Below are 26,724 nucleotides of genomic sequence, written 5' to 3'. Positions count from 1 at the left end.
TGAAGGAACTGATGAAACAGGAAATACAACACTCCTCAACATGATCTACACTGAGCTCTACATCACAGAGGGACCAAGTGAAGAGGTTCATACCCAACATGAGGTGAGGCAGCTGGAGACAGCTTCCAAGACGGACGCCCTCCATGACACTCCAATCAGGTGCCAGGACATCTTTAAAGCCTTACCTGACCAACAGAGACCCATCAGAGTGGTTCTGACCAACGGCATCGCTGGTGTTGGAAAAACCTTCTCAGTACTGAAGTTCACTCTGGACTGGGCAGAGGGCTTGGAGAACCAACATGTCAATGTGGTGATTCTGCTTTCATTCAGGGAGCTGAACCTAATCAGAGATGAGCAGTACAGTCTTCTGGAGCTGCTCCATGTTTTCCATCCAACATTACAGAAGGTCACAGCAGAGAAGCTGGCTGTCTCTCAGCTTCTGTTCATCTTTGATGGCCTGGATGAAAGCAGACTTTCATTGGATTTCACCAACAGGAACCTGGTGTCTGATGTCACACAGAAGTCATCAGTCAGTGAGCTGCTGACAAACCTCATCCAGGGAAATCTGCTTCCCTCAGCCCTTATCTGGATAACTTCCCGACCTGTAGCAGCCAATCAGATCCCTCCTACCTGTGCTAACAGGGTAACAGAAGTACGAGGCTTCACTGACGCCCAGAAGGAGGAGTACTTCAGGAGGAGATTCAGTGATGAAGAGCTGTCCAGCAGAATCGTCTCCCACATGAAGACATCCAGGAGCCTCCACATCATGTGTAGTATCCCAGTCTTCTGCTGGGTCACTGCTACAGTTCTGGAGCACATGCTGACTACAGAGCAGAGAGGAGAGCTGCCCAAGACCCTGACTGACATGTACTCACACTTCCTGCTGGTTCAGGCAAAGAGGAAGAGGAACAAGTACCACGAGGGACATGAAACGGGTCCACAGGAGCTGATGGAGGCTGACAGGGAAGTTCTTCTCAAGCTGGGCAGGCTGGCGTTTGAACATCTGGAGAAAGGAAACATTATGTTCTACCAAGAAGACCTAGAGCAGTGTGGTCTGGATGTCACAGACACCTTGATGTACTCAGGAGTTTGTACAGAGATATTCAAAAGAGAGTGTGTCATCTTCCAGAAACCAGTCTACTGCTTTGTTCATCTGAGCATTCAGGAGTTTCTGGCTGCTGTCTACATGTTCCACTGTTATACCAACAGGAAGACAGAGTTGTTGGAGAATCACTTGGGGAAAAAATATAAAGAATCATCTTTGGATGATTTTCTGAAGTGGGTTATGAAGAAATCCCTCCAATGTAAAAATGGCTACCTGGACTTGTTTGTTCGTTTCCTTCACGGCCTCTCTCTGGAGTCCAACCAGAGACTCTTAGGAGGTCTGCTGGGTCAAACAGAACACAGTCCAGAAATCATCCAGAGAGTCATCAACAACCTGAAGGAGATGAACAGTGATAAAATCTCTTCCGATGGAAGCATCAACATCTTCCACTGTCTGATGGAGATGAATGACCTCTCTTTATTCCAGGAGATCCGAGAGTTCCTGAGATCGGAGAACAGTTCAGAGAAGAAACTCTCTGAGATCCAGTGCTCAGCTCTGGCCTTCATGCTGCAGATGTCAGAGGAGGTTCTGGATGAGTTGGACCTGCACAAGTACAACACATCAAAGCGGGGACGATTGAGATTGATTCCAGCTGTGAGAAACTGCAGAAAAGCTCGGTGAGTCCAGATTGGCTCATCAAAATCATCAGCACAGAGCAGTAGATTAGTTATTCAGAAATACACCAGCGATTCTGTGGATTATTAAAATGACTTTAATTAAAACGGACAGATTTCAGATCATATTTCTAAATATTTAAAGATTAAAGCATTAATTGTGTGAATGCTGATATGTAACGCTAAAAGGTATGAAAAACATTCTTGAATTGTTAGCGCTAGGATTGTCTGAAGATATATTGGCACATATTGCATCCACAATCTAATTCTTTTGGTCACTACACCCAGCTCATGACCATAGCTGAGGGTAGGGACGTAGATCAGCTGATAAATTGAGAACTTTGCTTTTATACTCAACTGTCTCTTCAGAACGACAGACTGGTAAAACGGCCGCATCACTGCAGTCACAGCATCAAAACATCTCTTGATCTCAAGGTCTCTTCTCCCATCATTTGTAGGTACAGCGTCCTTAAAATCACTTTAAATCAGAGCTGAACATCTCAAACAGGACACATTTTCAAATCATCATATCTCCAAATTTCCCCCTTGTGGGACAATTAAAGGATTATTCCATTCTATTCTATTCTAAAAATGCGTCTTCTGCCAATATATCTTCAGACAGTCCTAACGCTAAAGATTCAAGAATGTTTTTTTATACCTTTCACTGTTTTTGCCACAAATTACGTTTGTTTTGGGGTACCAAATTTCTGGAAATTAAGCCCTTTTTCCTCTCCTGGTAAATAAACTGATTCTTATATAGTGCTTTTCTACACAATGCGCTACATACAACATGCCACATTCATCCAATCACACACGTGACCACAGGCATTCTTGAATGCTGGTTCTTGAAACTCTTCAAATAAGCCATTCCTCTGCAGATAATCTGTTAGCTGTTTGACAACTAATCTTTCATGAATTTTGATATCAAAGTAAGGTTGGGGATAGGCCTATAATTAGCTAAGACAGCTCTGTCTACGGATGGCTTTTTAAGTAGATTGATCATATTTAAGATATGTCATGAATATGTGTGAATGTCATTACACCCAGTCAGGTTTCATAGTTCATCACAGCACAGAAACAGCTTTAGTGAAGGTTACAAATAATCTTATTATGGCCTCTGACAATGGATTCATCTCTGTGCTTGTCCTGCTAGACTTAGCAGGACAAGCACAGAGAGCTGTGTTTTTTATCGTGGCGAAGCAAATCAGCAAAAGTCAGAGGGAATTCATGACACATTGATCACATGTGAAGCGCAGTTTGCTGCTTCTTTTGCTGCTGGCTCAGTGAATTTTGGTTGGAGAGAGACAAACCCTGCAGCTCAGAATCAGCGCAACAAAGACGGAAACACAGCGCGGACCGACGCATCAGAATCGCTGAGCTCTGACAGCGTGTCCATCTGCGGGCCGTCGGGTGAGAAAGCCGAGAAAGACAAAGCTGATTCTGATGCGTCGGGTTCGTTCTGTGATTACATCTTTGTGTGGAATCCATTAATGAATTTATCTGATTTAGTGCTCAGCTCAGATAAAATAATTATTGTGGGTGATTTTAACATCCATGTAGATGCTAAAAATGACAGCCTCAACATCGCATTGAATCTGTTATTAGACTCAATTGGCTTCTCTCAAAATGTAAAAGAACCCACCCACCACTTTAATCACACTCTAGATCTTGTTTTAACATGTGGCATAGAAACTGAACATTTAACAGTGTTTCCTGAAAACCCTCTGCTGTCTGATCATTTCCTGATAACATTTAAATTTACAATAATTGATTACACAGCAGTGGAGAGTAGACTTTATCACAGTAGATGTCTTTCTGAAAGTGCTGTAACTAAGTTTAAGAATATAATCCACCCACTGTTATCATCTTCAATGCCCTGTACCAACACAGAGCAGAGCAGCTACCTGAACGCTACTCTAACAGAGGTTGATTATCTTGTTAATAATTTTACCTCCTCACTACGTACGACTCTGGATACTGTAGCTCCTGTGAAAACTAAGGCCTCAAATCCGAAGTCCCTGACTCCGTGGTATAATTCTCAAACACGTAGCCTAAAGCAGATAACTCGTAAGCTGGAGAGGAAATGGCGTGTCACAAATTTAGAGGATCATCATTTAGCCTGGAGAAATAGTTTGCTGCTTTATAAGAAAGCCCTCCGCAAAGCCAGAACATCTTACTATTCGTCACTGATTGAAGAAAATAAGAACAACCCCAGGTTTCTCTTCAGCACTGTAGCCAGGCTGACAAAAAGTCAGAGCTCTACTGAGCCAACAATCCCTTTAACGTTAACTAGTAATGACTTCATGAACTTCTTCACAAATAAAATTTTTATCATTAGAGAAAAAATTACCAATAATCATCCCACAGATGTAATATTATCTACAGCTACTTTTAGTACCATCAATGTTAAGTTAGACTCTTTTTCTCCAATTGATCTTTCTGAGTTAACTTCAATAATTACTTCCTCCAAACCATCAACGTGTCTTTTAGACCCCATTCCTACAAAACTGCTCAAAGAAGTCCTGCCATTAATTAATTCTTCGATCTTAAATATGATCAACCTATCTCTAATAATCGGCTATGTACCACAGGCCTTCAAGGTGGCTGTAGTTAAACCTTTACTTAAAAAGCCATCTCTAGACCCAGCTGTCTTAGCTAATTATAGGCCAATCTCCAACCTTCCTTTCATATCAAAAACTCTTGAAAGAGTAGTTGTCAAACAGCTAACTGATCATCTGCAGAGGAATGGCTTATCTGAAGAGTTTCAGTCAGGTTTCAGAGCTCATCACAGCACAGAAACAGCTTTAGTGAAGGTTACAAATGATCTTCTTATGGCCTCTGACAGTGGACTCATCTCTGTGCTTGTCCAGACCTTAGTGCTGCGTTTTATACTGTTGATCATAATATCCTATTAGAGCGATTAGAACATGCTGTAGGTATTACAGGTACTGCACTGCAGTGGTTTGTATCATATCTATCTAATAGACTCCAATTTGTACATGTAAATGGAGAGTCCTCTTCAGACACTAAGGTCAATTATGGAGTTCCACAGGGTTCAGTGCTAGGACCAATTCTGTTTACATTATACATGCTTCCCTTAGGCAGCATCATTAGAAGACATAGCATAAATTTTCACTGCTATGCAGATGACACGCAGCTCTATCTATCCATGAAGCCAGGTAACACACACCAATTAGTTAAACTGCAGGAATGTCTTAAAGACATAAAGACCTGGATGGCCGCTAACGTTCTGCTTCTTAATTCAGATAAAACTGAGGTTATTGTACTTGGCCCTAAAAATCTTAGAAATATGGTATCTAACCAGATTCTTACTCTGGATGGCATTACCTTGGCCTCCAGTAATGCTGTGAGGAACCTTGGAGTCATTTTTGACCAGGACGTGTCCTTCAACGCACATATTAAACAAATATGTAAGACTGCTTTCTTCCATTTGCGCAACATCTCTAAAATTAGAAATATCCTGTCTCAGAGTGATGCTGAAAAACTAGTTCATGCATTTATTACTTCCAGGCTGGACTACTGTAATTCATTATTATCAGGATGTCCTAAAAACTCCCTGAAAAGTCTTCAGCTAATCCAAAATGCTGCAGCAAGAGTCCTGACAGGGACTAGAAAGAGAGAGCATATTTCTCCTGTTTTGGCTTCCCTTCATTGGCTTCCTGTTAAATCCAGAATTGAATTCAAAATCCTGCTCCTCACATACAAGGTCTTAAATAATCAGGCCCCATCTTATCTTAATTACCTTGTAGTACCATATCACCCTAGTAGAGCACTTCGCTCTCGCTCTGCAGGCCTACTTGTTGTTCCTAGATCATTTAAAAGTAGAATGGGAAGCAGAGCCTTCAGTTTTCAGGTCCCTCTTCTGTGGAACCAGCTTCCAGTTTGGATTCGGGAGACAGACACTATCTCTACTTTCAAGATTAGGCTTCAAACTTTCCTTTTTGCTAAAGCATATAGTTAGGGCTGGACCAGGTGACCCTGAATCCTCCCTTAGTTATGCTGCAATAGACGTAGGCTGCCGGGGATTCCCATGATGCATTGAGTTTTTCCTTTCCAGTCACCTTTCTCACTCACTATGTGTTAACAGACCTCTCTGCATCGAATCATGTCTGTTATTAATCTCTGTCTCCCTTCCATAGCATGTCTTTATTCTGTTTTCCTTCTCTCACCCCAACCGGTCGCAGCAGATGGCCCCGCCCCTCCCTGAGCCTGGTTCTGCCGGAGGTTTCTTCCTGTTAAAAGGGAGTTTTTCCTTCCCACTGTCGCCAAAGTGCTTGCTCATAGGGGGTAATATGATTATTGGGTTTTTCTCTGTATCTATTATTGTGCGATCTACTGTACAATATAAAGCGCCTTGAGGCGACTTTTGTTGTGATTTGGCGCTATATAAATAAAATTGAATTGAATTGAGTTCGAAATGTTCTAGAGTTAGAATAAAAACAGGAAACAGTCCAAAAGTGTGTATTCACTCTGACTCTGGATCAGATCTCACTGACAGACTGTGGACATGATGAAGCCTATATGGGATGCCATCTCCAGTTTTTCATCTGCAGATTAAACAAAGACTCTCATTAAAAGTCTGCATGTCTGAGAGAGACTGCTTCATTATGTCATGTCAAACACAGTAAGAAGAGCTGAAACACATATGTGAATACCAGATGTTCAACACATTATGACCTCACTCCTTTTTTTCCTCTTTGTATGCATTCAGTCTTTATTTATAATGCAGAGTTTATGCTTTTAACACTTTTGTATTTTCTCTAATAACAGACTGACTGGTTGTCAACTCTCAGAGACTCACTGTGAAGTTTTGTCCTCAGCTCTGAAGTCCAACCCCTCCCATCTAACAGAGCTGGACATGAGTAACAATGACTTACAAGATTTAGCAGTGAGGCTTATATGTGCTGGACTGGAAAGTCCAAACTGTCGAGTGGAGACTCTGAGGTGAGTTCACTGACTGCAGCTGTTGTTGGTTTTCTCTATTTCAAATCTTTGGTTGATGTTTGAAACTTTCTTTATTTCACAAATGTTAAGGATGTGTATGAAGACAAATGTGAAGCAGAGTGGTTTCAGAAATGTTTTCTCTTTCCAAACAACTGAACAACAGATTTTCCTTTTGACTCCAAATAGAAGTGACAGATTTGAGCAGGGTTCATTTAAAGGCTGATAGAAAAAGAAATGGAGTGGTGAGAGAGAGATGCTTGACAGGACAGTTTTTCAGCCTCGGACAATGAGTCATGAAGTCTAAAAGTCATGAAGCCCATCACCAACCAGGAACAAACCCGACCTATTGCTGGCTATGTGGACCAAGCTCTTGCAATGGTTTTATAAGGATAGAATGGCCCATAGCATTGGGCCATACACCCCACACTCCCGCTGCAACTCCCACAGGACACCCAGAGGAACATGGTCGAATGCCTTGTCCAAATCCACAAAACACATGTAGAGTGGTTGGGCAAAGTTCCATGTGTCCAAGAGTGGATAAAGAGCTGGTCCAGGGTACCACGACTTGGACGAAAACCACATTGTTCCTTCTCGGACAGACTCTCCTTTCCAGCACCCTGGTATAGACTTCCCCAGGGATCCTGAGGAGTGTGATCCCCGGTAGTTGAAACAAACCATCCGGTCCCCCTTGTTAAAAATGGGGACGACCACCCTGGTCTGCCATTCCAGGGATACCACCACTGATGTCCACGCAACATTGCAGAGGCATGTCAGCCACAACAGCCCTACAACATTCTACATTATTCTCTATGCCAGCTTTGAATATCTGTATTAGTTTTTAAGATGGGGCCTGATTTGTGCCTACAGTCAATATTTAGTATTTTGAATAATAAATGCTTAAATTACAAAATTCACAAAAAATGAAGTATGAATGTGGTATTATGTACTAAACTAAATAAAATATACCAGCTTCTCCCTGATATATAAGTATATTGTTCTAAGTACATTTTAAAGTCTGTTAGAATTAATTTAAGAAATTAATATGTCTCGGCAGGGTGTGCCGGTGTGCAGACACGATGCAGACAAAATGACGTTTCAAAATAAAGCGAGCCTTTATTGTGGCTGATGGCACAAGAAACATGAAACTAGAGAAACTAAGGAGACTATGAACACTGTGTTAACAAAGGGCTGTGACAGTCAGTGAAAAACTATGAAAAAACTATGAACACTGAGTAAACTAGCAAACACAGTGAAACAATGAGGCAAACATATGAACTCTGGTGGTGAGGACAACAGACAATCTGACACTGACTGAGCAGAAACACACAGACTAAGTACACATAAGGAATGAGCAGAATCACATGGGGAAAACAGCTGACAACAATTAACATAATGACTGGACAGGGGACGTGAAGCTAAATACAATAAACAAAAAACACAAGGCTCCTTCAAAATAAAACGGGAAACGTAACGAGACCCAGACATGACTCGAACTTGACAAGCAAAGAAAACTTGGACATGAAACATGACAGATAAACACACAAGACTTAACACAGAAAAATGGGGAGACAAATGGGGAGCTTGATAAATCATGAACTAGAACTGTAACCTAGGCATGACAGAATGCAACTAGATAAACTGAAATGAAACTAGACTGAAAACAATAACAAAAACATTAAAAAAAAAACTCAGAATACTGGGTCATATGACCCTGACCATGACATAATAAAAGTTGAGAATTTTTTTTTTATATTAATGTTGTCTCAATTTCACATCTTTTTCAGACTGAGTGGGTGTAACCTCTCAGACACGAGCTATGAAGTTCTGTCCTCATTCCTTAGCTCTCAGTCCTCTAGTCTGAGAGAGCTGGACCTGAATAACAACAACTTGCATGAGTCGAAACTGAAGCTTCTGTTTGCCGCTGTAGAGAGTCCACACTGTACACTGGGAATTCTCAGGTGAGGATTCATTAATTTTCATTGATAACTATTTAAAACCAGAATTACTCATGTCAATATTAGAGAATGTATACTGTCAAGTTTCACACCGCTAATATAAATCTATTATTAATTATTGTTATTATTATTTGTTATCAATCTGATATAATATTAAAGGATTAGTTTTACTTGCCTTCTTCACATATTTAAGTTTGTATTATTACAGTCAGAGTATTTTGCTGCTGTACTTCATTTGATTATTTTTAATATCACAGTTTGAATCAGTCATGTAATTTCTTCAATACAGTAGTGTACATGACAGACCAGAAATTCAATACAGTTTTCTTTATATAGCGCCATATCACAAAAGCAGTCACCTCAAGGTGCTTTATATTGTAAGGTAAACCCTACAGTAATAGACAGAAGACTCAAACAATCAAATGACCCCTATGAGCAAGCACTTTGGTGACAGTGGGAAAGAAAAACTCAGTTTTAACAGGAAGAAACCTCTAGCAGAAACCGGCCTAGGGAGGGGCGGTCATCTGCTGGAACCGGTTGGGGTGAGAGAAGGAAGACAGGATAAAGAAGCTAAGCAGAGAGCCAACGTCAGATTTACTTTCCTTTGAGTTTGAATGTCACAGATCCATTGCATACATTGCATAACCATCTTCATGATGTCAGAACCTGGCTATCTCAAAACTCTCCTACTTTGAATGATAGCAAAACTGAAGTTATTGTCTTTGACAGCCATATCCCTCTGAACTAACTAACCGATACCCTTGGCCCCCTTGCTAGCTACCTCTCCCACATTGTAAGAGACCTTGGTGTACTCTTGGATAGCTCCTTCAAATTAGAGAAACAATTATCTACTGTGGTTTAATCCAGCTTCTATCAGCTATGTCAAATTTCTAAATCTAAGCCTTTTCTCTCCCCAAGGACCTTGAAAAACGTATTCATGCATTCATTACCTCTAGACTGGAATATTGTAACTCCCTTTATTTAGACAACTTATACTGGCTTCCTGTGAAATTTCACATTGATTTTAAAATTCTTTTACTCACTTATAAAATCTTAAACAATATCACGCCTAGCTATTTAACAGAACTTCTCCATTTGTATAATCCTAAAAAACAAAACCCCCACTGAGATCTTCAAACTAGATGCTTTTAATGCAACCTAAGTCTAGGCTAAAACCAGAGGTGATCATGCCTTTGCTGTTGCAGCACCTAGACTGTGGAACAATCTCCCTTTTGCCATTCACTCTTCTGGGGCTATTTAGTCTTTTAAACCTTGCTTAAAGATCTTTTTACCCTGGCTCCGTCTGACTATCATTTAATTGGCTTTGAAGTTTGTCTTATCTTGTGTTGCTGTTTGGTAAATTTGGCTTATTTTATTTATTTCCTAATTTGTGAAGCACTTTGATCAACACTGTTGTTTTTAAATGTGCTATATAAATAAATTTTGATTTGGCTTGATTTTTGACTTGAAGCAGCCTACCAAGCAGGCTATGTCTATTGTAGCATAACTAAGAGAGGATTCAGAGTCACTTGTCCAGCCCTAACTACATACATTAGCAAAAATGAAAGTTTGAAGCCTAATCTTAAAAGTAGAGATAATATCTGTCTCCTGAATCCAAACAGGAAGCTGGTTCCATAAAAGAGTGGCTGCATCCAACTCTACTTTTAAATACTCTAGGAACAATAAGTAAGCCTGCAGTGTGAGAGTAAAGTGCTCTAATGGGGTGATATGGTACTATAAGTATGGCTGGGTATCGTCACTGATTTCTAGAATCGATTCGATCCACAATTCAATTTGAATTGGGTAGATTTTGCCTCAGACAGTCAGAAATATTATAATTTTGATCACTTATCACTACATGTCCATATTTTTTATATCTATAAATAGTGAGCTGACACTTTTCCAAATGTGGAAACATCACAGCAGATGCCTTTGTGGGTTTTTAATAGCAGATAACCTTAAAAATGTGCTGCAGTAGATCAAAATTGAAAGAAAACCATTAGTCAAAATATGAACATTACCTGATTCTTCTGAAGTAAAACAGAGCAAAGCTACAGAGGTTTTATTAGAGACACAGCTAAGCATTTTGCAATTTTGCATAATTTCCAAAAGTTAAAATTTGTTGAGTATTGAACAGCAGAAAGAAGGTTTTCTTGTCAAACTAAGAAAAGAAAAGAAAAAAACAGTGGCCGACAGCGCTGTAAACAACAGTAGACTGGTAGACTGAGTAATAAGCAAGCGAACAATGCAGAAAACATCTAAAAACAAAATCTTTAGATGGGAAACTGTTCCTGAGAGAGAAAGAGAGAATGTGCATGAAGTGTGATTTGTATCATGGTGGAAGCAAAGTCAAGCAAAATGTGAAGCGTAGTTTGGATCTTCTTTTTTTTTTTTTTTTTTTTTTTTTTTTTTTTGTCTGTCCCATTTGGTTCTTAAGCCGTCAGAATTGTTGTCTGAAGACCAACAAGGATACCAAATGGATTTATTTTGCCAAATGGATCATCATGGCATTGCCGTATTGGTCCATTTGATCAAACTTAGTTAGTTTTATTTATTTTATTTTCAGTTGTTACAGATGGGACAGACATGACTGGGGGATAGGAAAGGGAGAAAGAAAGAGAGGAAGGAAAAGAAAAACAGAAGGGAAAAGGGACAGTGAGAAAGGGCACTTACAAAGACAAAGAGAGAGAGAAAAAAAAAATCTCCTGGATCACCTGTTGAGAGAAAAAGAAGAGAAAACAAGCAATGGATCTTCTTTTGCTGCTGGTTCAGTCAATGTTGTTCCACGGCGTGTCCGTGGACGTGCTGTCAGGTGAGAAAGCCAACATCTCACTGATTCTGATTCGTCAGCGGGTCCGCACTTTTTTGTTTACGTTTTTGTGCAGAATCCCTCTACCTGCACGGATTTACTGTTTTAGCTGTTTGGTGGTTGTTGAAATAGTTTTTTTTAGGGTTAGCTGAGATTCTGGTGTTTTGGGCAAAAACAGTTATAGAAGTAGAAGTAATAAATGCATGAACTAGTTTTTCAGCGTCACTCTGAGACAGGATATTTCTAACTTTAGAGATGTTGCACAAATGGAAGAAAGCAGTCTTACATATTTGTTTAATATGTGCGTTGAAGGACATGTCCTGGTCAAAAATGACTCCAAGGTTCCTCACAGTTTTACTGGATGCTGAGGTAATGCCATCCAGAATAAGAATTTGGTTAGATACCATATTTCTAAGGTTTTCAGGGCCGAGTACAATAACCTCAGTTTTATCTGAACTTAGGAGCAGTAAATTAGGTTTTCTGAGAACAGGTTTGAATGAAAATGGATGAGAGGTGAAATGTCTTCAAGCAAATAAGATTGCCAGACGCTTTTCTTTCCAAGCTTCTTCCACTACGATGACCTGGATGAATGGGAACCTTCACAGACATATGAAAGGAAGGTTGGAAGGCTAAGACAGTCTTGGTTTTTGGTTGATTAATAGCCTGGTTTGAAATATTGCTGCCACACCGCCCAATTGGCCTGTGCCTTGAGGTTTTGGATACTTAGTATGACTCGGGGGCGTTGATTTATCACTATGTTGATTTAAGCTAACATAGTGGATCAGTCGAAATCATCAGCAGTTTCATCCATGTATGGATTGAAGTGCATTTGTGAAAATGTTGGACTATTTCTTTGTCAGTGTCCTACAATATGTGTATGGGAGCCATGTAATGTCCATGTGTGCATGCTGAAAGAGACTGTGCTGGTCTGACCCCCCTCCTCCTTTCAGGGTGGAGCCTGCTGGAGTCCGATGGTTGAGACCAGGTCTGAGGAAGTGTAAGTGTGTTTTTAATGTGATTCATGAAAACAAAGCAGCACACATTCAACCATCTTCAAACTGTCACATCACTCATTCACATCTCAAAGAATCAATAACTATATTTGGATTGGATGCCCTCTGGACCCAGTGGAGGTGGTGAGTGACAGGAGAATGGTGGCTAAGCTGTCATCCCTGTTGGACAACATCTCCCACCCCATGCATGAGACTGTGACAGCACTGAGCAGCTCCTTCAGTGGGAGACTGCGGCACCCACGGTGTGGGACGGAGAGATTTCACAGGTCTTTCCTCCCCACTGCTGTCAGACTCCACAACAAAGACTTTAACTGATCAAACACACACATCCACAAATGTGCAATAACACTAAGTGCAATAATCTTTTCTGGCATCGTTGTATTTTTACTCAGTTGTATATAGCATTTGTATTCTATTTTTATCTCATTGTATATTTTATTCTATTTTATTCTACTGTATATAGTATTTTATTTTATTCTATTCTGTACAGTTGTGTACTGTATTTATTCTTATTTTATTTTATTCTAATTTTTGCTTCATAACTTTTGCACTGTCCACTTCCTGCTGTGACAAAACAAATTTCCCACGTGTGGGACTAATAAAGGTTATCTTATCTTATCTTATCTTATCTTATCTTATTGTATTTGTTCCTCCATCAGATTCCTGTCAACTCACAATCGACACAAACACAGTGAACACAAACCTGAAACTGTCTGACAACAACAGGAAGGTGACACGTGTGAAGGAGGTTCAGTCATATCCTGATCATCCAGACAGATTTGATGTTCATCCTCAGCTGCTGTGTAAAAATCGTCTGACTGGTCGCTGTTACTGGGAGGTCGAGTGGAGAAGAGTTGTTTGGATATCTGTGAGTTACAGAAGAATCAGAAGGAAAGGAGAAAGTAATGACTGTGTGTTTGGGTGGAATGATCAGTCCTGGAGTCTGTACTGCTCTTATGATGGTCCCCGTTCTGTCTGGCACAATAACAGATCAATAGCCATCTCCCCCTCCTCCTCCTCCTCTGTCTCTAACAGAGCAGCAGTGTATGTGGACTGTCCTGCTGGCACTCTGTCCTTCTACAGAGTCTCCTCTGACACTCTGATCCACCTCCACACCTTCAACACCACATTCACTGAAACTCTTTATCCTGGGTTTTGGGTCTTTCCTGGTTCCTCAGTGTCCCTGTGCTGAGTTGAGTGTAAAGAGTGTCTCCTGTTAGAGAAACACTCTGTCTCTCTCACTCAGAAACACGTTTTCAGATTCACTGATTCAAGCTGCCATCATTGCAGAATCCACATGTTGTTTTTCTGTCTTTTTCCACTTAAAACTTCACAGTGAATATCAGTATGTTGTGTTTCTCTGAAGCTCAGTTCACAACCAGCTCCTCTGCATTTTCAACAAGTCTGAGCTCATTAAAATGAATCCAAATGTTTGATTTCTCTTCTTAATGTGATTTTTCCATCATGGCTGAATAAGTTGGCATTCAATAGCACTCAGTGTATTAAATATTTAAGACATTCGGCATCTGTCATGTTTCTGTCATTCTATAAAAACAGCTGCTTTTAAAAACTGATCCAATCAAAGAAACATGAACTTTCATATTGATCAGATCAATATGTACAGCTCTAATGTCACTAACATCTACTTGAGCTCCTCATTCATGGTGATTTGTGGCCCTCTGCTGGTTAGAAGATGAATTATATGATGTCAGTGTAATAAACTCAGATGGCATGAAGTGTTTGATAATGTTATCGGCTCAATGATGTCTAGATCCAGCTTTTTAGATCCAATTAAAATCATATCACTCAAAAAGATAATCCCTCTATATAAATATCTGCATACAAATCATACATACACATACAAATCTTTTTTACACACACAAATTCTTTTTACACATACAAATCCTGATTTACAAGTACAAAACTGATTTACGAACAATGTTCCCTCTAATTTTTCATGTGTCTGAGCGAACACACAAACTCCCTGAGCGTCCCTTGGACCACTGTGAGCGACATCAGACGTGTGCACTGTGGTCACGGCAGCATCGAATCCATCCAAGTTACATGGTTTATTAAAATAATCAAATTACAGCATTTACATAGACTACATTTAATTAACTGCTTTACCCCACTTACAATGAAAATTAAAAAAAAAAATCTTGTTCATGACCTGTGTAGTATGTTAACACTATTGGAAGTAAAAAATAACTTGAACTCCAATTTTAAAAACACAACTTTCTTTCTTTTTACATGTTAAATAAAGCTCTGACTTGTATTATGAGTCTGTGGTCTAGGAGAGAGTCCCGCAACTCTCTGTCTGCAAAATACAGTATATAAAGACCAATGTTGGGCAATTAATTATATAGTTACTTCTTAAAAAAAGTTACAGAGTTTTGCAAACAACAAAGTTTTTTGCTGCTGTTTACCTAAAAATGCTGCCAAGGCGTTTTTTAAACAAACATTTCAAAATATTTACAGAACAATCAGCTGTTCTGCATCAGATCTGATGCCACACAAATTATTTGTGCCACTCCAAAAAATAATTTCTGTCCACTATGAGATGAAGGAGAACATCACAAGCCTGATACCTGCAGGCCTGACAAGAGGAGATGTATCACTCCTGTAACACCTGTAACATTCAGCAGTCGCCTCATTGTTCTGACACACACAACAAAACTATTGAATACACTACACACTAACTACACACTAACTACACACTAACTACACACTAACTACACAAGATTTGCACTAAACGTCACAAATCTCTCACATCTCAAAATCGCCGTCACTCCTAAAACTTCCTCCCGTTTCTTAACAACTAAATACCATGTTTTGATTGGTCGACATGGTACATTTTTCAACCAATGGGAAAGGGTGGGGGTGTCTTGGTTTCATCTTTGCTCACAGGCGGAGAGTGCTTTCGAGCATTGTCCTTATAAAACACAGTTTTTACCGTTTCTTCCCACAGTTAATATAAACAACGACAGTATTCAGGAAGAAAACCAAACATTGCAGATATGTTTATCATAACTCCGGTTTTACGTGGCCTATAAACACAAAATCAAAACTGGTATAAAGTCCACACTTTTTCCGTCAGTTGTTCCGTCTGTCCTGCTCACATCTCCAATGGTTGTTCACGTTGTCATTACCGTGGCTTCACTCCACATCAGTCACGCCGCTTTGCTAGCTAAAACACCGGTGTCGGCACATAAGGCCCCTGTCATAGCCTGTCAACGACGTTGATTAGCTGCGCATATACGTGAATGTGAATCGCGTGATTGGCTGGACTATGGGATAAGGCGACATCGTTCTAATCCCATACTGGAGCAGCCAGTCACTTACTGACTAACACTGCAAAACAGAATTGTTAACGTATTTACTTTAATTTCAATACAGGTACTGTTAATTTTTATTTCTTTCTTTTTGTGCGCAATGCAGATCTTTTTTCTGTGCAGAGATCATGATAGACACTAGGTACTGATGACAGATCTGCAGGCAGAAAGGGCTCCCCTGGAGAGGAGGCAGGCACAGGTGGAGTGGCAGACGGAAGGTAGTTCATATGGCATTCAGTGCTCCATCCCGTAACACGCTTCTTTTGTTAATCAATCTGTGGATTGTGTTGCATGAGCCATGGGTAACCTATCACGAGGGGGTGACATGAGCCTTGAAAACACAAAAGCAAATGTTCTCCGTGTGATTGCCAGAGAGGGTGAGGGTGATGGGTAAGGTGACAAGAGTTATGTCTGGCAAACGTTGACTGGATAGAGTTGACACCCGGAGGGGGTGAGGCAGAGACTTGGTGTGAATGTGCAAAGCTGCGCTGTCGTTCCGTAGGCGAGAGCTGTGAGCGACCAAGCTGCATTGGTTGTTCCCCCTCCTCCTCCCTGACACTCTGGGCTTCCCATGACTCAGGCTGGTCTTCCCTCGAAGTTCCCGAAACGGCTGTTTCCATAAGGCCCAGCGCGCCCACCAGGACGCATAGTGACATAAGCGCCTCCAGAGAGGAAGGGATTTCTCGCATCATAATTTCATCTTTCAGCTCCTCATTGACATTATTTAACAGGGCGGTTTTTAGAGCCTCAGAGCCCCACTTAGCTTGCACAGCCAGGGTCCAAAAGTCAATCGAATAGTCTGCCATACTGCGCCTACCTTGTTTTAGGTTGATTAAACGGTTGCCGGCAGCTTCCGCACTGGAGCCCCACACATGCAGAAAGGGCTAGCCGGGGAGGCACAGGGCCATGACAATCTCTTTCTCTTTCATTTGTTCTTTATTTTAAGAAAACAATTATTTATTTCAGTTTAACTTTATATTGCACAATATTAACACTATTGTGTTAATATTTACCTGAGGCAATTATTGGTGCCGACGGGATTCCGCTTTGGTCTTTCTTGTTGTCACTTAAGTCCATATCAGAAATAAATAAATACCACTTCACCTAAAAAGTCTTTGTAATTGTGTATTTTTTTTTACACAACAGATGGTTTCCAGTTACCAGATCTTGATGTGGTGTCCTTAAAGAGTCTTGACTTTTTTCTTTTTTGCCTTTCCCATTTTGGTTCTTTTGCCATCAGAATTATTGTCTAAAGGTGAAGAAAGATGCCCAACGGATTTACTTTACCAAATGGACCATCCCAGCCTTGCCGTATTGGTCTATTTGATTCACCTTTTATTGTTTATTTTATTTTATTTTCACTTGCTAAATATGGGACAGGCTTGACTGGGGAAAAGAAAGAGGGAAAGAAAAACAGTGGGGAAGAGGAACGGTGATGAAGGGCAAAAAACAAAAACCAACAAAACAAACAGAGAAAAAATACATATATTGATCACCTGTTGAGAAAGAGAAAAGAGGAAAAAAAGGGAAAAAAGAGCAATATAATAAACAATATCATCACGATGATCTATGTGAATATAACAGTAAATACTAAATATTATTGTGCAGCATGTTCGATCGACAGCGCACAGTGTGCTTTGAGGTAGGAGCCAAAAAGGGTGTAGTTTGTGTGTGTGAGCACCCGTGTGTACACCTATGAGCATGAACGTGCCTGTGTTTTACAGGTTCCTTCATGTAATGATCTGCTAGAGGGTGTGGGGATCGAAGAGACTTAACTGATAATGAAAAATGAGCCTCTTCAAACAACTGGTTTGGTGAATCTGTCTAGGGGTACAGGAACTAAACCCCAGTCTAGGGGTACAGAAACGCAACATAAGTTTGAGAAGAAGGCCCCGCCCTGGTCCCCAAAACCATCCACAGGGACAACCAATTTCTTAATGAATGGTGGTTTATTTTGCTACACTGGAAAAAAGAAGCTCCGGGGTGAACAAAGGCCAAAATAACAAACAAAACAAGCTAAGGCAGGAGGAGGTGCTATCTAAAACCCTATGTGAAATGAAAAACCAAACAAAAGACAAGCGCTACACCTTACTCCCTAACTGAGATAAACAGGAGAAAACAGTGCAAGGAAAAACAATAAGGCAGCTCAACCCTTCAGTTCCAGTGCTATTTACAATGTGCTATTTACAATGAAAACTAACGTACACACTATATAAAGAACTGGAAAAGTCACAAAAGTCACAGGCACAAATGTCATGGGTTTTGGAGGCCAGGGTCAGGTCTGCTTCTGTCAGTGTCTGCCCCCGGGACAACTGCTGGTGATGGATTTTGAATGCGACCACACGATCCGCGGACCAATCAGCAGCCGTCAGCTCATCCAATCAGGGCCTGCAAAGATTTAAAGACACAGACAAAGAAACAGCCACCAACACAGATGATGGCCAGGGCCTTAACAGAATCACACTTTTTTCTGAATTCTTACTCATGGTCGTTGCTGTGTCTGGGCTTACATAGGCCTGCTGCATCTGAAAAATGGTGATAAAGAAAAATGTAGCTACTTTGGCTCATCTAGATGTAATCTTCAGATTTGTCATGCTGGAGCGCTCTAAGTGCTCACCAGGAGGGACCTCCAATGTGACCTTGACCTTTTGTTGGGAAATGGTCAAGCAATTGTTTAAGCACTTTTGAGATCACACACCTCAGTAGAAAACTTAAAATGTTATCAGTTACACATAAAGGTAAAGAGCTCATTTCAAAACATAAGTCCCTCTATTGTAAAAGAAAATTTCATCACACGTAATTTACAGTTTTGTTGACATTTGTAATCAATTGCTCATGGGTGTCTGATAATCACTGAATTCTGGGTAACAGCTGGAATTGGTTGTTGAAATGGTAATGAGCTCATCAATGTTTGCCTACCTTTTGAAAATAGTAAAATTTGTATTATTATTTATTTTTCTTTGTCTGATAACATTTATTTAAAAAATAAATCGGACATTTCAAACAGTTACTCACTTCTTGAGTAGTCTTTTCGCCAAGTACTTTTTTACTCTTGAGTAAATTTTTTTGACGACTACTTTTCACTTTTACTTGAGTAATAATATTTTAAAGTAATGCTACTCTTACTTGAGTACAATTTTTGGATACTCGACTCACCTCTGGTCAGGTCTCAGACAAAAAAAAAAATCTGGTGTCAGGTAAAAAGTTGTCAGGTCCAGGTCTGAGAACACAAGCTGTCAGACAGAGAGAGAAGCTTCCTGCAGGTGGTGCTCTTGTCATGTCCCTGCCAAATTGATTTTCACATACGTCATCATCCTGTGAAAGTGGAAGAACGTAAGGTCATTGACCCCACCAGAATTCTGCTATAGTTCGGGCTCGTAACCACACCAGGTAAGTTGAACTTCTTCTCCATGTTGTCCATACTTTTGCCACAGTTGTGTTATATTAAGTTGTGGTTGTGAAAGTTACATAATGCATATTAGAAAAGCAAAAAGAAAATATTTTGTAAGATGAACTAAATCAGCATTATTTTTGTCTGGCTAATTTGTTCTAGCTAGCTACCGAGGTAGTGAAATGTGATTTTAATTGAAATTGGTTTGTAATTATTTTGTATACGTTTCAGCAAATGGACAAGCTGAAAGCTTACAAGGAGCCTGCATCCTTTCTGTCGCTCTTTTTCCATATTTCTCTTTTTCCTGTTGCTACTGTCGAGATATTTTGTGATATTTTGTGATTTCAATATGTTGTTATTTTATATATATTTTTATATTATTTTATTATATATTTATTATTATCCAAAAATACCTATATTTAAAAGAGCATTCAAAATAAATGAAAAAAGTGCAACTTGTTTAGTAACTACTGTTCAGCTCTTCCATATCAAATAAGTGTATTTTTTTTACTACATATAATATTTTCTTTGTGGGCACTGAATAGATGCTGCTTTTAGTGCAATTACCGGCTAAAAAGGCTTGATAATTTACTTGTTACTTATGTTCAGTGTAAGAGGTGGTTTATCAATTAGACTGTTGTTGTCACGTTATGCTATGTAGTTAATTCATATGGGCAAAAAAATAAGCTGACAAATCTCTAAAATTACAAGAGATGCAGTTTGTCTTTAATATAATGTAAGTTAAGGTTGAAGCGGAGATGCCCCCAATGACCTTTTACTGAAATCCACAAAGCTATGGAGGTAAGCGTTCCAACTTAAGTGCAAAAAATATATATTTTCATGAAATCTGTGTTATGAGCTATTGTAGAAACAAAAAATGTTATTTGCTCTAGTTATTAACTATTCAATTGTCTGCTTGTTTTTCAGGGTAAGATAAAACACTGGTCACCTGAACAAAGAATCAGGGCAATGGTAAAGTGGATAAGGAATGTCACAGGAATGCATCCTTGTTACAGGTTGGTTTCCATAGTATGCAATTAATATAATGAAGTATTCACTTGTTTTACTGTTGAGCTCTGAGTAAAATCTATTGTAATGAGGGATGTGGGTGCAAGTGGTCTTCAGAGGAGGCCTCCTGGAAATTAGAAAATTCCCCATCTGAATTAAATCATGGTTCAAATGATACCTGGCACATTGATGGTATTTACTTTATCTTTTCAATTAACCTTCCTGTCAGGTTTTGATAGTATTTCTGTTGAAACAATTTGTAATTTGTATTCAATGTTTCATATAGGCAATGATAAACTGAAGTTCTATGGAATGTGGATACATTTGTGAATTGATGGGTAGGTCTGAATATGGCATTTACAACTTACTGTATTACATTCAATGATAGAATAAAATTGCTTTAAGATAAGGTTGTGAGTTAAACTGAGGTGTTATCTCCCCTGACTAGTCTTGGGGATAGAAGAGACTAACATAAAGTTTGAATAGTGAAGGAGGAGTCAAGATGGCAGTTTAGGTTTACTTTCTGCTAGTCTTAAAGTTCAGGTTCAGACTAGTTAACTTCAGGGAGAACATCTACCAATTTGGAACTATGATAACAGAGTTCTGGCTGATTGGAGCTGGCTCAGACCTGGCTTATCAAAATACAAGAAGCGGTTACAGCTATTCAAAATCCCATAAGGCTGGTCGACATGATAGACGATTGGCAGGGCTGTGAGTACTCAGAATGTGTTTTGAATGCAATATAGATAAGATCTTGGAGACACTCGTGGCTCTGCAATATGGATAACATCTTGAAAAAGACTAACATGAATTGAGAGAATTGGTGATCAGTGATGGACATTAGACAAACTGTAAAACTAGATGTAGTTGTTCGCACTAAACCCAAACATTCACCATCTTCACTTATGCGGCTATCCCACTGGCGCCAGCTGAACCCCTGCCATGGTCGAAGCTGACTGGAACAACAAAAATTCTTCCATGATAACAGGATTGTTGTCAGAACTCTTTGTCCCCCCTTCAAGGCCATCTGTGTTGATTGAAGACGGTTGACTTTTGCTTAACCGGGTGAAGGGACACTTTCTCTCAGTTGAACACTGAACACACACATGCACACATAAGCATGTACACTGACACAGACCTGCACACACACACACACCCCTCCCCCTCCAAACGCCTTCGAAGCTTATGTCATCTACGTTATGAGATATGATGATTCATGTGCTGAGGTCTGTTTTTTCTGTTCTCAAACTGATCTCCCTGTTGGAGCTCAGTCTGGGGGGAGTTCTTTTTTCATGTTATGTCTTTCCTCATGTTATGCATTTTCCATTGTATACCTCTCTGACCTGTCTTCCCAATGTGATGTTCGTCTAATTTATGTATGGTTGGAAGGGTAAGATGGTGCTGGCAAAGGTCGACAGGCTTAACCTTCAGGATCAATAGTTTTATTGAATTGAGTTGAAAACATGATTCAATCATATGTGCGAGTGACCACTTTTCTATTTCTGTCTTTTCAGATTTTCCAGGAAGGTTCTTTGGCTAAAGGTGGGCACTTCCAAATGCAAGCTAAGCTTTGTGGCAAGATACATCTATGGGACTGTTCAAGAACAGGGTGGTATGCACCAGATCTGGGCGATATATCGAGTTTTTAAATATATCGATATATATATTTTTATATGAGATGTGACAATATCGTTTAAATCGATATAGTGTATGTTACGTTATAACCAGGGGCGATTTTAGCCCATTTTTCAGGGTGCTTCAGCACCCCCAAAATGAATCAAAGCACCCCCAAAGATTTCATACTTTTTTGACAATATTTGCTGTTTGTGTGACACACTAGTAAAAATATAAAAAGCATACAGTACTTTGTTGGGACATTTTAACAACAAAAGTATAGATAACCCTTCCCCCCTCCCAAAATGGTTTGTTCCAGCTCGCCTCTCCCCCACTCTGGCTCTAGCATCCTCGCTGCCGGAGCGATGGTGGCTGAGATGCAGTGGAGCGGAGGTGTAAGTGCCTGGCATAAAACAGGACATATTAGCTGCATTTAACCTTCAGTTAGTCTTTATATAGTTAGGTTTTCCGACGATGTTTGCTACCCTACAATCCGTCCTGCTCTGTAGTAAAATCAGTGATATTTGACCGTCCTGTTGCTCCCACTGAAATGTATACAGCCTATTTAAAATCTAAAACTTAAAATTGTCCGTAGCCTGCTTTTGTTACCACTGTCCTGTTTGAAATGGGTACTAACTAGCTAGCTGACTGAATGCTCATTAACCTTATAACTCCCGTTTTGTGTGTGTGTGTTTGTGTACAGAGAGACAGCCAGGTTCATAATGGATATAAGGACGTTTTGGGGGTTTTTTTAAACAAAGGAGCCACATTCAGGTAAAAGTGTAAAATCAAATGATCCGTCAATCAAGAATAATGTTTGATCAGTGTTTCAATATTTATATGTTTTATTAGATGTACATGTGGTTTAGTTGTTTGCCTTGTGGTTGAAAGTACACTGAGAGAGAACTTTCCGTTAGTGATCTTAATAATACAATCTATTTTTGTATGATTGTCAGTCCAAAGAGGGGAGAGAAAGAACAAGGTCAAGAAGAACCAGGTAAGAAAACAGGGAACAGTGACAGGCAAAACAGAAACTGTTAAACTGACAAAGAGAAAAAACCTGATTTTACTCACACAATCTGGAAGTTGTGTCCTCCCTATATTAAAGCTGCTATACAGAATCTGCAAAACAAACTGGGTTGAAACATTTTTGACCCTCTTTAACAACATTCCAATATAACATTAATTTTAATCTCCCCAATCAATGATAATGATATATTTGTATGTGGTTCAGCCACAGCTCTACTAAAACCTCATTATATATATATATATATATATATATATATATATATATATATATATATATATATCATATTGTGCTATCTACTGTACAATATAAAGTGCCTTGAGGTGACTTTTGTTGTGATTTGGCGCTATATACATAAAATTGAATTGAAATGGTTCTATCTAGCATATTCTATCTTGATAAGCTGTCTTATCAAAGGTTAATTTTTCAAAAATATTAACAATGATTTAAGCAAGGAGCTAAATGTCAACATACAACTCTTTATTTCTATTAATGTCTTACTTCATTCCTACCTGATTGACATGTCTAGGAATTATGAGTGATTGGTTCACTGTAGTGGAAAAAAGTTGCTACCAATCAAATTATATGTTAAAGTTAAAACAAAACACAACTGACTGTTTTATATTATATCCAATGTATATTATGTAAGTATCCTTATAAATACAATGTAATGTATAATGCATAATACAATGTATAATTACAATATGTTTTATGTAAGATTTATGTTTTGTTATTTAAATCTTACACCACAAAAGTATTTTGGAATTTGAATAATGTATTTTGTAACTGCAGTACACATAATACTAATTTTGAACAATTTTTTCCAGGTTCCTTGCCACCGGGGGCTCCTTCAGGACCATCGCGTTCAGTTTCAGAGTCGGTGTGTCCACGGTGTGCCAGACCACCCCCCAGGTAGCGACGGCCATCTGGGACTGTCTAGTGGACGATTTCATGGCTGTGCCTTCACCTGGAGACTGGCGGTCCATCACAGAGGGATTCTAGGAGTGCTGGAACTTACCTCTCTGCTGTGCAGCTCTGGATGGGAAGCACGTCCAGACAAAGGCACCCCATATATCATATAGGAGACACACACATCGATGTCCAATAAATATTTACTTTATTTCTTTTTTTGTGATGCTCAAATTTATGCACCAGCTTGATTTTGTTTAAACAATTATTGCACACTTTTTGTAAATCCAGTAAATTTCTTTTCACTTCTCAAATATCACTGTGTGTGTCTCCTGTATGATATATTTAACTGACATTTTTTATTGTAACAACCAACGATTTATACAGGAAAATACTGGCTATTAACAAGGTTGCCCAAACTTTTGCATCCCACTGTATTAGTATATTCTGTCATTGGTATAATATGAAATAAATTCTACATGTGTCAAGTCGTGTGCCAACATTTGCTGTGTAGTAGAACTGAGACATTAATCATTATAAAAGATTATTTTCATTATATTAGTTATTATAAAAAATTATTTGAAATAATAATTAAATTCTCAAACAGAAAAACATTAAACATAAATATATAAAATATAAGTATTTACAGAGAGACAGGAATAAAAAGGACCCAGCTGCTCTCCAGAGCAGGAACAAGGCTAAAGAGGAAATGCTCGATTGGAGACTGATGTGGCCTCTTCAGGGACACCAGGATGGCCAGCTCCACCGCCAAGGTACTGTCCTGGGACCCGTCCCTCATCTACCTCGTAGCTGTCCACCTCTGTCTGTAAAACTGTAAAAAGCACAAAAAACAGGCCGCTACTAGATTTTAATTTCAACATTGAAAGAAAAAATCATTTTCATCTGCCTGCCACTTTCGTGCGCCTTTTTCCCTCGCGGTGCAGGTGTGTAATTCCAAATGAGGGTCATAGTTATGGGTGTTTTTGTGCTGTTTTTTCTATTGGACGTGATGGTTATCAAAACAAAACATGATAAATTTGACAAGCGCAGGAGACACAGCACGGAGGAGATTTGTCAATCAGGCTGCAGAATGTAATGCTGTACTGTGCAAAAAAACAAAAAAATCAGCGAAAAAGGGAGGCAGTGACGGATAAGCGGGACCACTGTTTGCTGTTTATTAGTAAACAAGATATATTCCTACATGACAACATGCATAAAAGCAGAACGGTATTTGGACATCAGTGGGAAAATAGCGGTGGCTTGCTAGCTTTTGTGCGGCTTCCCCGGGTCAGTGAAAAATGTAAAAAGAGAAATGAATGAACTTACCAGGTTGCCCGATCTCTTCACATATCTTCCTCCAAGCTCGGTCCTTTATATTCCTGTCTCGGTACACAAAGTAGCTGGTGTCGTACAGCTCCAGGTTGTTTGCTACTGCGGTGATTACCCTTTCCTCCATGTTGAAGTATGAAGGGCTTTGGCTGGATCTGCCCCTTTGACCTAGGTCAGAGCCACGTCACCAGGCTCCTGATTGGTTGTCGCGGCCTGATTTGACGCTGGAGTTCAGATTTTTTCCAACTCGAGCGGTAGATGCGATATGCGCGTATGCACAAAATGCAACACAAAATCTGACACGCGTGGTTTTATTCGCACACTGACACTGACGCGCGTTTCACATCAATGTACCGTAGAAAAAAGTGAAATAAATTTAAGTATAGAGGCAGAAAGAATTCTTAACACAATCATTGAGGGTGATTCAGACATAGATCTTTCAGAAGATGACAGTCATATGAGCCAGATAGGAGAGGGTGAGAACCCAGGAGGAACCAGACAAAGATTATCAAGATGCAGGGGCAGATGTAATGGAGATCGACATAGGGTCAGCTGAAATCTGCCGTCATCCAATCTGGTCCAAAAAAGAATCAGGAATCTTTGGTTTGAGTGAAAAAAGTATACATGCAGAAATGTTTTGCAGTAAATGGATTTAACTTATAAAGATAGTGTAAATGTGCTGTATGCGAACTATATCGGATACTGGAGTATCTAAATTTTATTTTGCTAAATAATTTTTCATTATCTTAGGTTTATGCCTTTGTTCGAAGAATGCAGAGTTGGAGATGATGGTACCCTAATGACACAGCAGTATTTCCATTGACAAAAAACTAATTGAGGACTTTTCTTGTTGACCAACCAGCGTATGGTACAGGATTCAGGGTATAGTTATAGCTGATTCCATGACATGTGGTCATTTCTACAAGATCAGGTCTTCGCTGAAAGTAGTCGATGAGTAGTCGTACTGAAAGTAGTCTGCCAGAAAATGAAAAAAAAAAAGCATCTCCTGGGGAAATTTAGGCCACTTTTAAAGAGAGTCCTTCAAAGTTGCCTCAATCCGCCCAGGTCAATAAAGGTCTGTATGATGAACAGATTGTTCCATTCACTGGCTGTCCCAATTCACAAGTTCCAAGACCTGCAGTGGTTGCAGAATATACTATCGACATGGGAGGGGTTGACCTATCTGATCGCATGCTCAGCTTCTACAGAATATCTAGTCGGACCAAAAAGTGGACTGTTCACACTTTATTTCATTGATTTGGCCATCAACTAGCTTAAAAGAACTCCCAGTACCTGGAGTTCAAGTGCCTCTTGGCTGAGGAACTGATAAACAAGGGACAAACATGTGAACAAGATCTGAATAATAACAGTGATGAAGAGTTGTCTCTAAAAATCAAGAAAAGGATTGAATTTTGTTAGTTTCACATTTGTGATCAATGAACTCCCCTTGTGCACTGTAGTGCACGTTGTACAATTTAAATAAAATTAGTTAAAAACAAATTTGTTTTTGCAATGTGTTTTTTTACCAACACAACACTTGATTTATATGGAAAAAATCAAAATACTTTCTTCCCCTGGGTCTCAGGAGGTTATATCGGATGACGATATAAAAACGTGTATCGTTTCATTTTACGCTTACGTTTGTTTCGTGGT

At 39.5% G+C, this 26,724-nt stretch overlaps 1 protein-coding gene and 1 long non-coding RNA gene across 2 annotated transcripts; both read left to right on the top strand.

Annotated features, from left to right (window-relative positions):
* The first annotated feature begins 5 nt into the window (after positions 1-5).
* On the top strand, positions 6-17,531 carry LOC112846034 (protein NLRC3-like). Its single transcript, XM_025905261.1, has 6 exons — positions 6-1,722; positions 6,511-6,684; positions 8,469-8,642; positions 12,399-12,445; positions 13,121-13,126; positions 17,518-17,531. Exons 1-6 carry the CDS (start codon positions 41-43, stop codon positions 17,529-17,531), a joined length of 2,097 nt encoding a protein of 698 aa, XP_025761046.1. The 5' UTR covers positions 6-40.
* A 2,519-nt stretch (positions 17,532-20,050) lies between these two features.
* On the top strand, positions 20,051-22,568 carry LOC112846172 (uncharacterized). The gene is made up of 3 exons (XR_003219024.1): positions 20,051-20,200; positions 21,707-21,734; positions 22,510-22,568. It is a non-coding gene; the product is annotated as an uncharacterized LOC112846172 (long non-coding RNA).
* Positions 22,569-26,724: the final 4,156 nt, after the last annotated feature.

The sequence above is a fragment of the Oreochromis niloticus genome, linkage group LG3, assembly GCF_001858045.2.
Source record: "Oreochromis niloticus isolate F11D_XX linkage group LG3, O_niloticus_UMD_NMBU, whole genome shotgun sequence".
Classification (NCBI taxonomy): Eukaryota; Metazoa; Chordata; class Actinopteri; order Cichliformes; family Cichlidae; genus Oreochromis; species Oreochromis niloticus.
The sequence above is the reverse complement of the archived record's forward strand: the minus strand, read 5'-3'. Positions and strand labels throughout refer to the sequence as shown.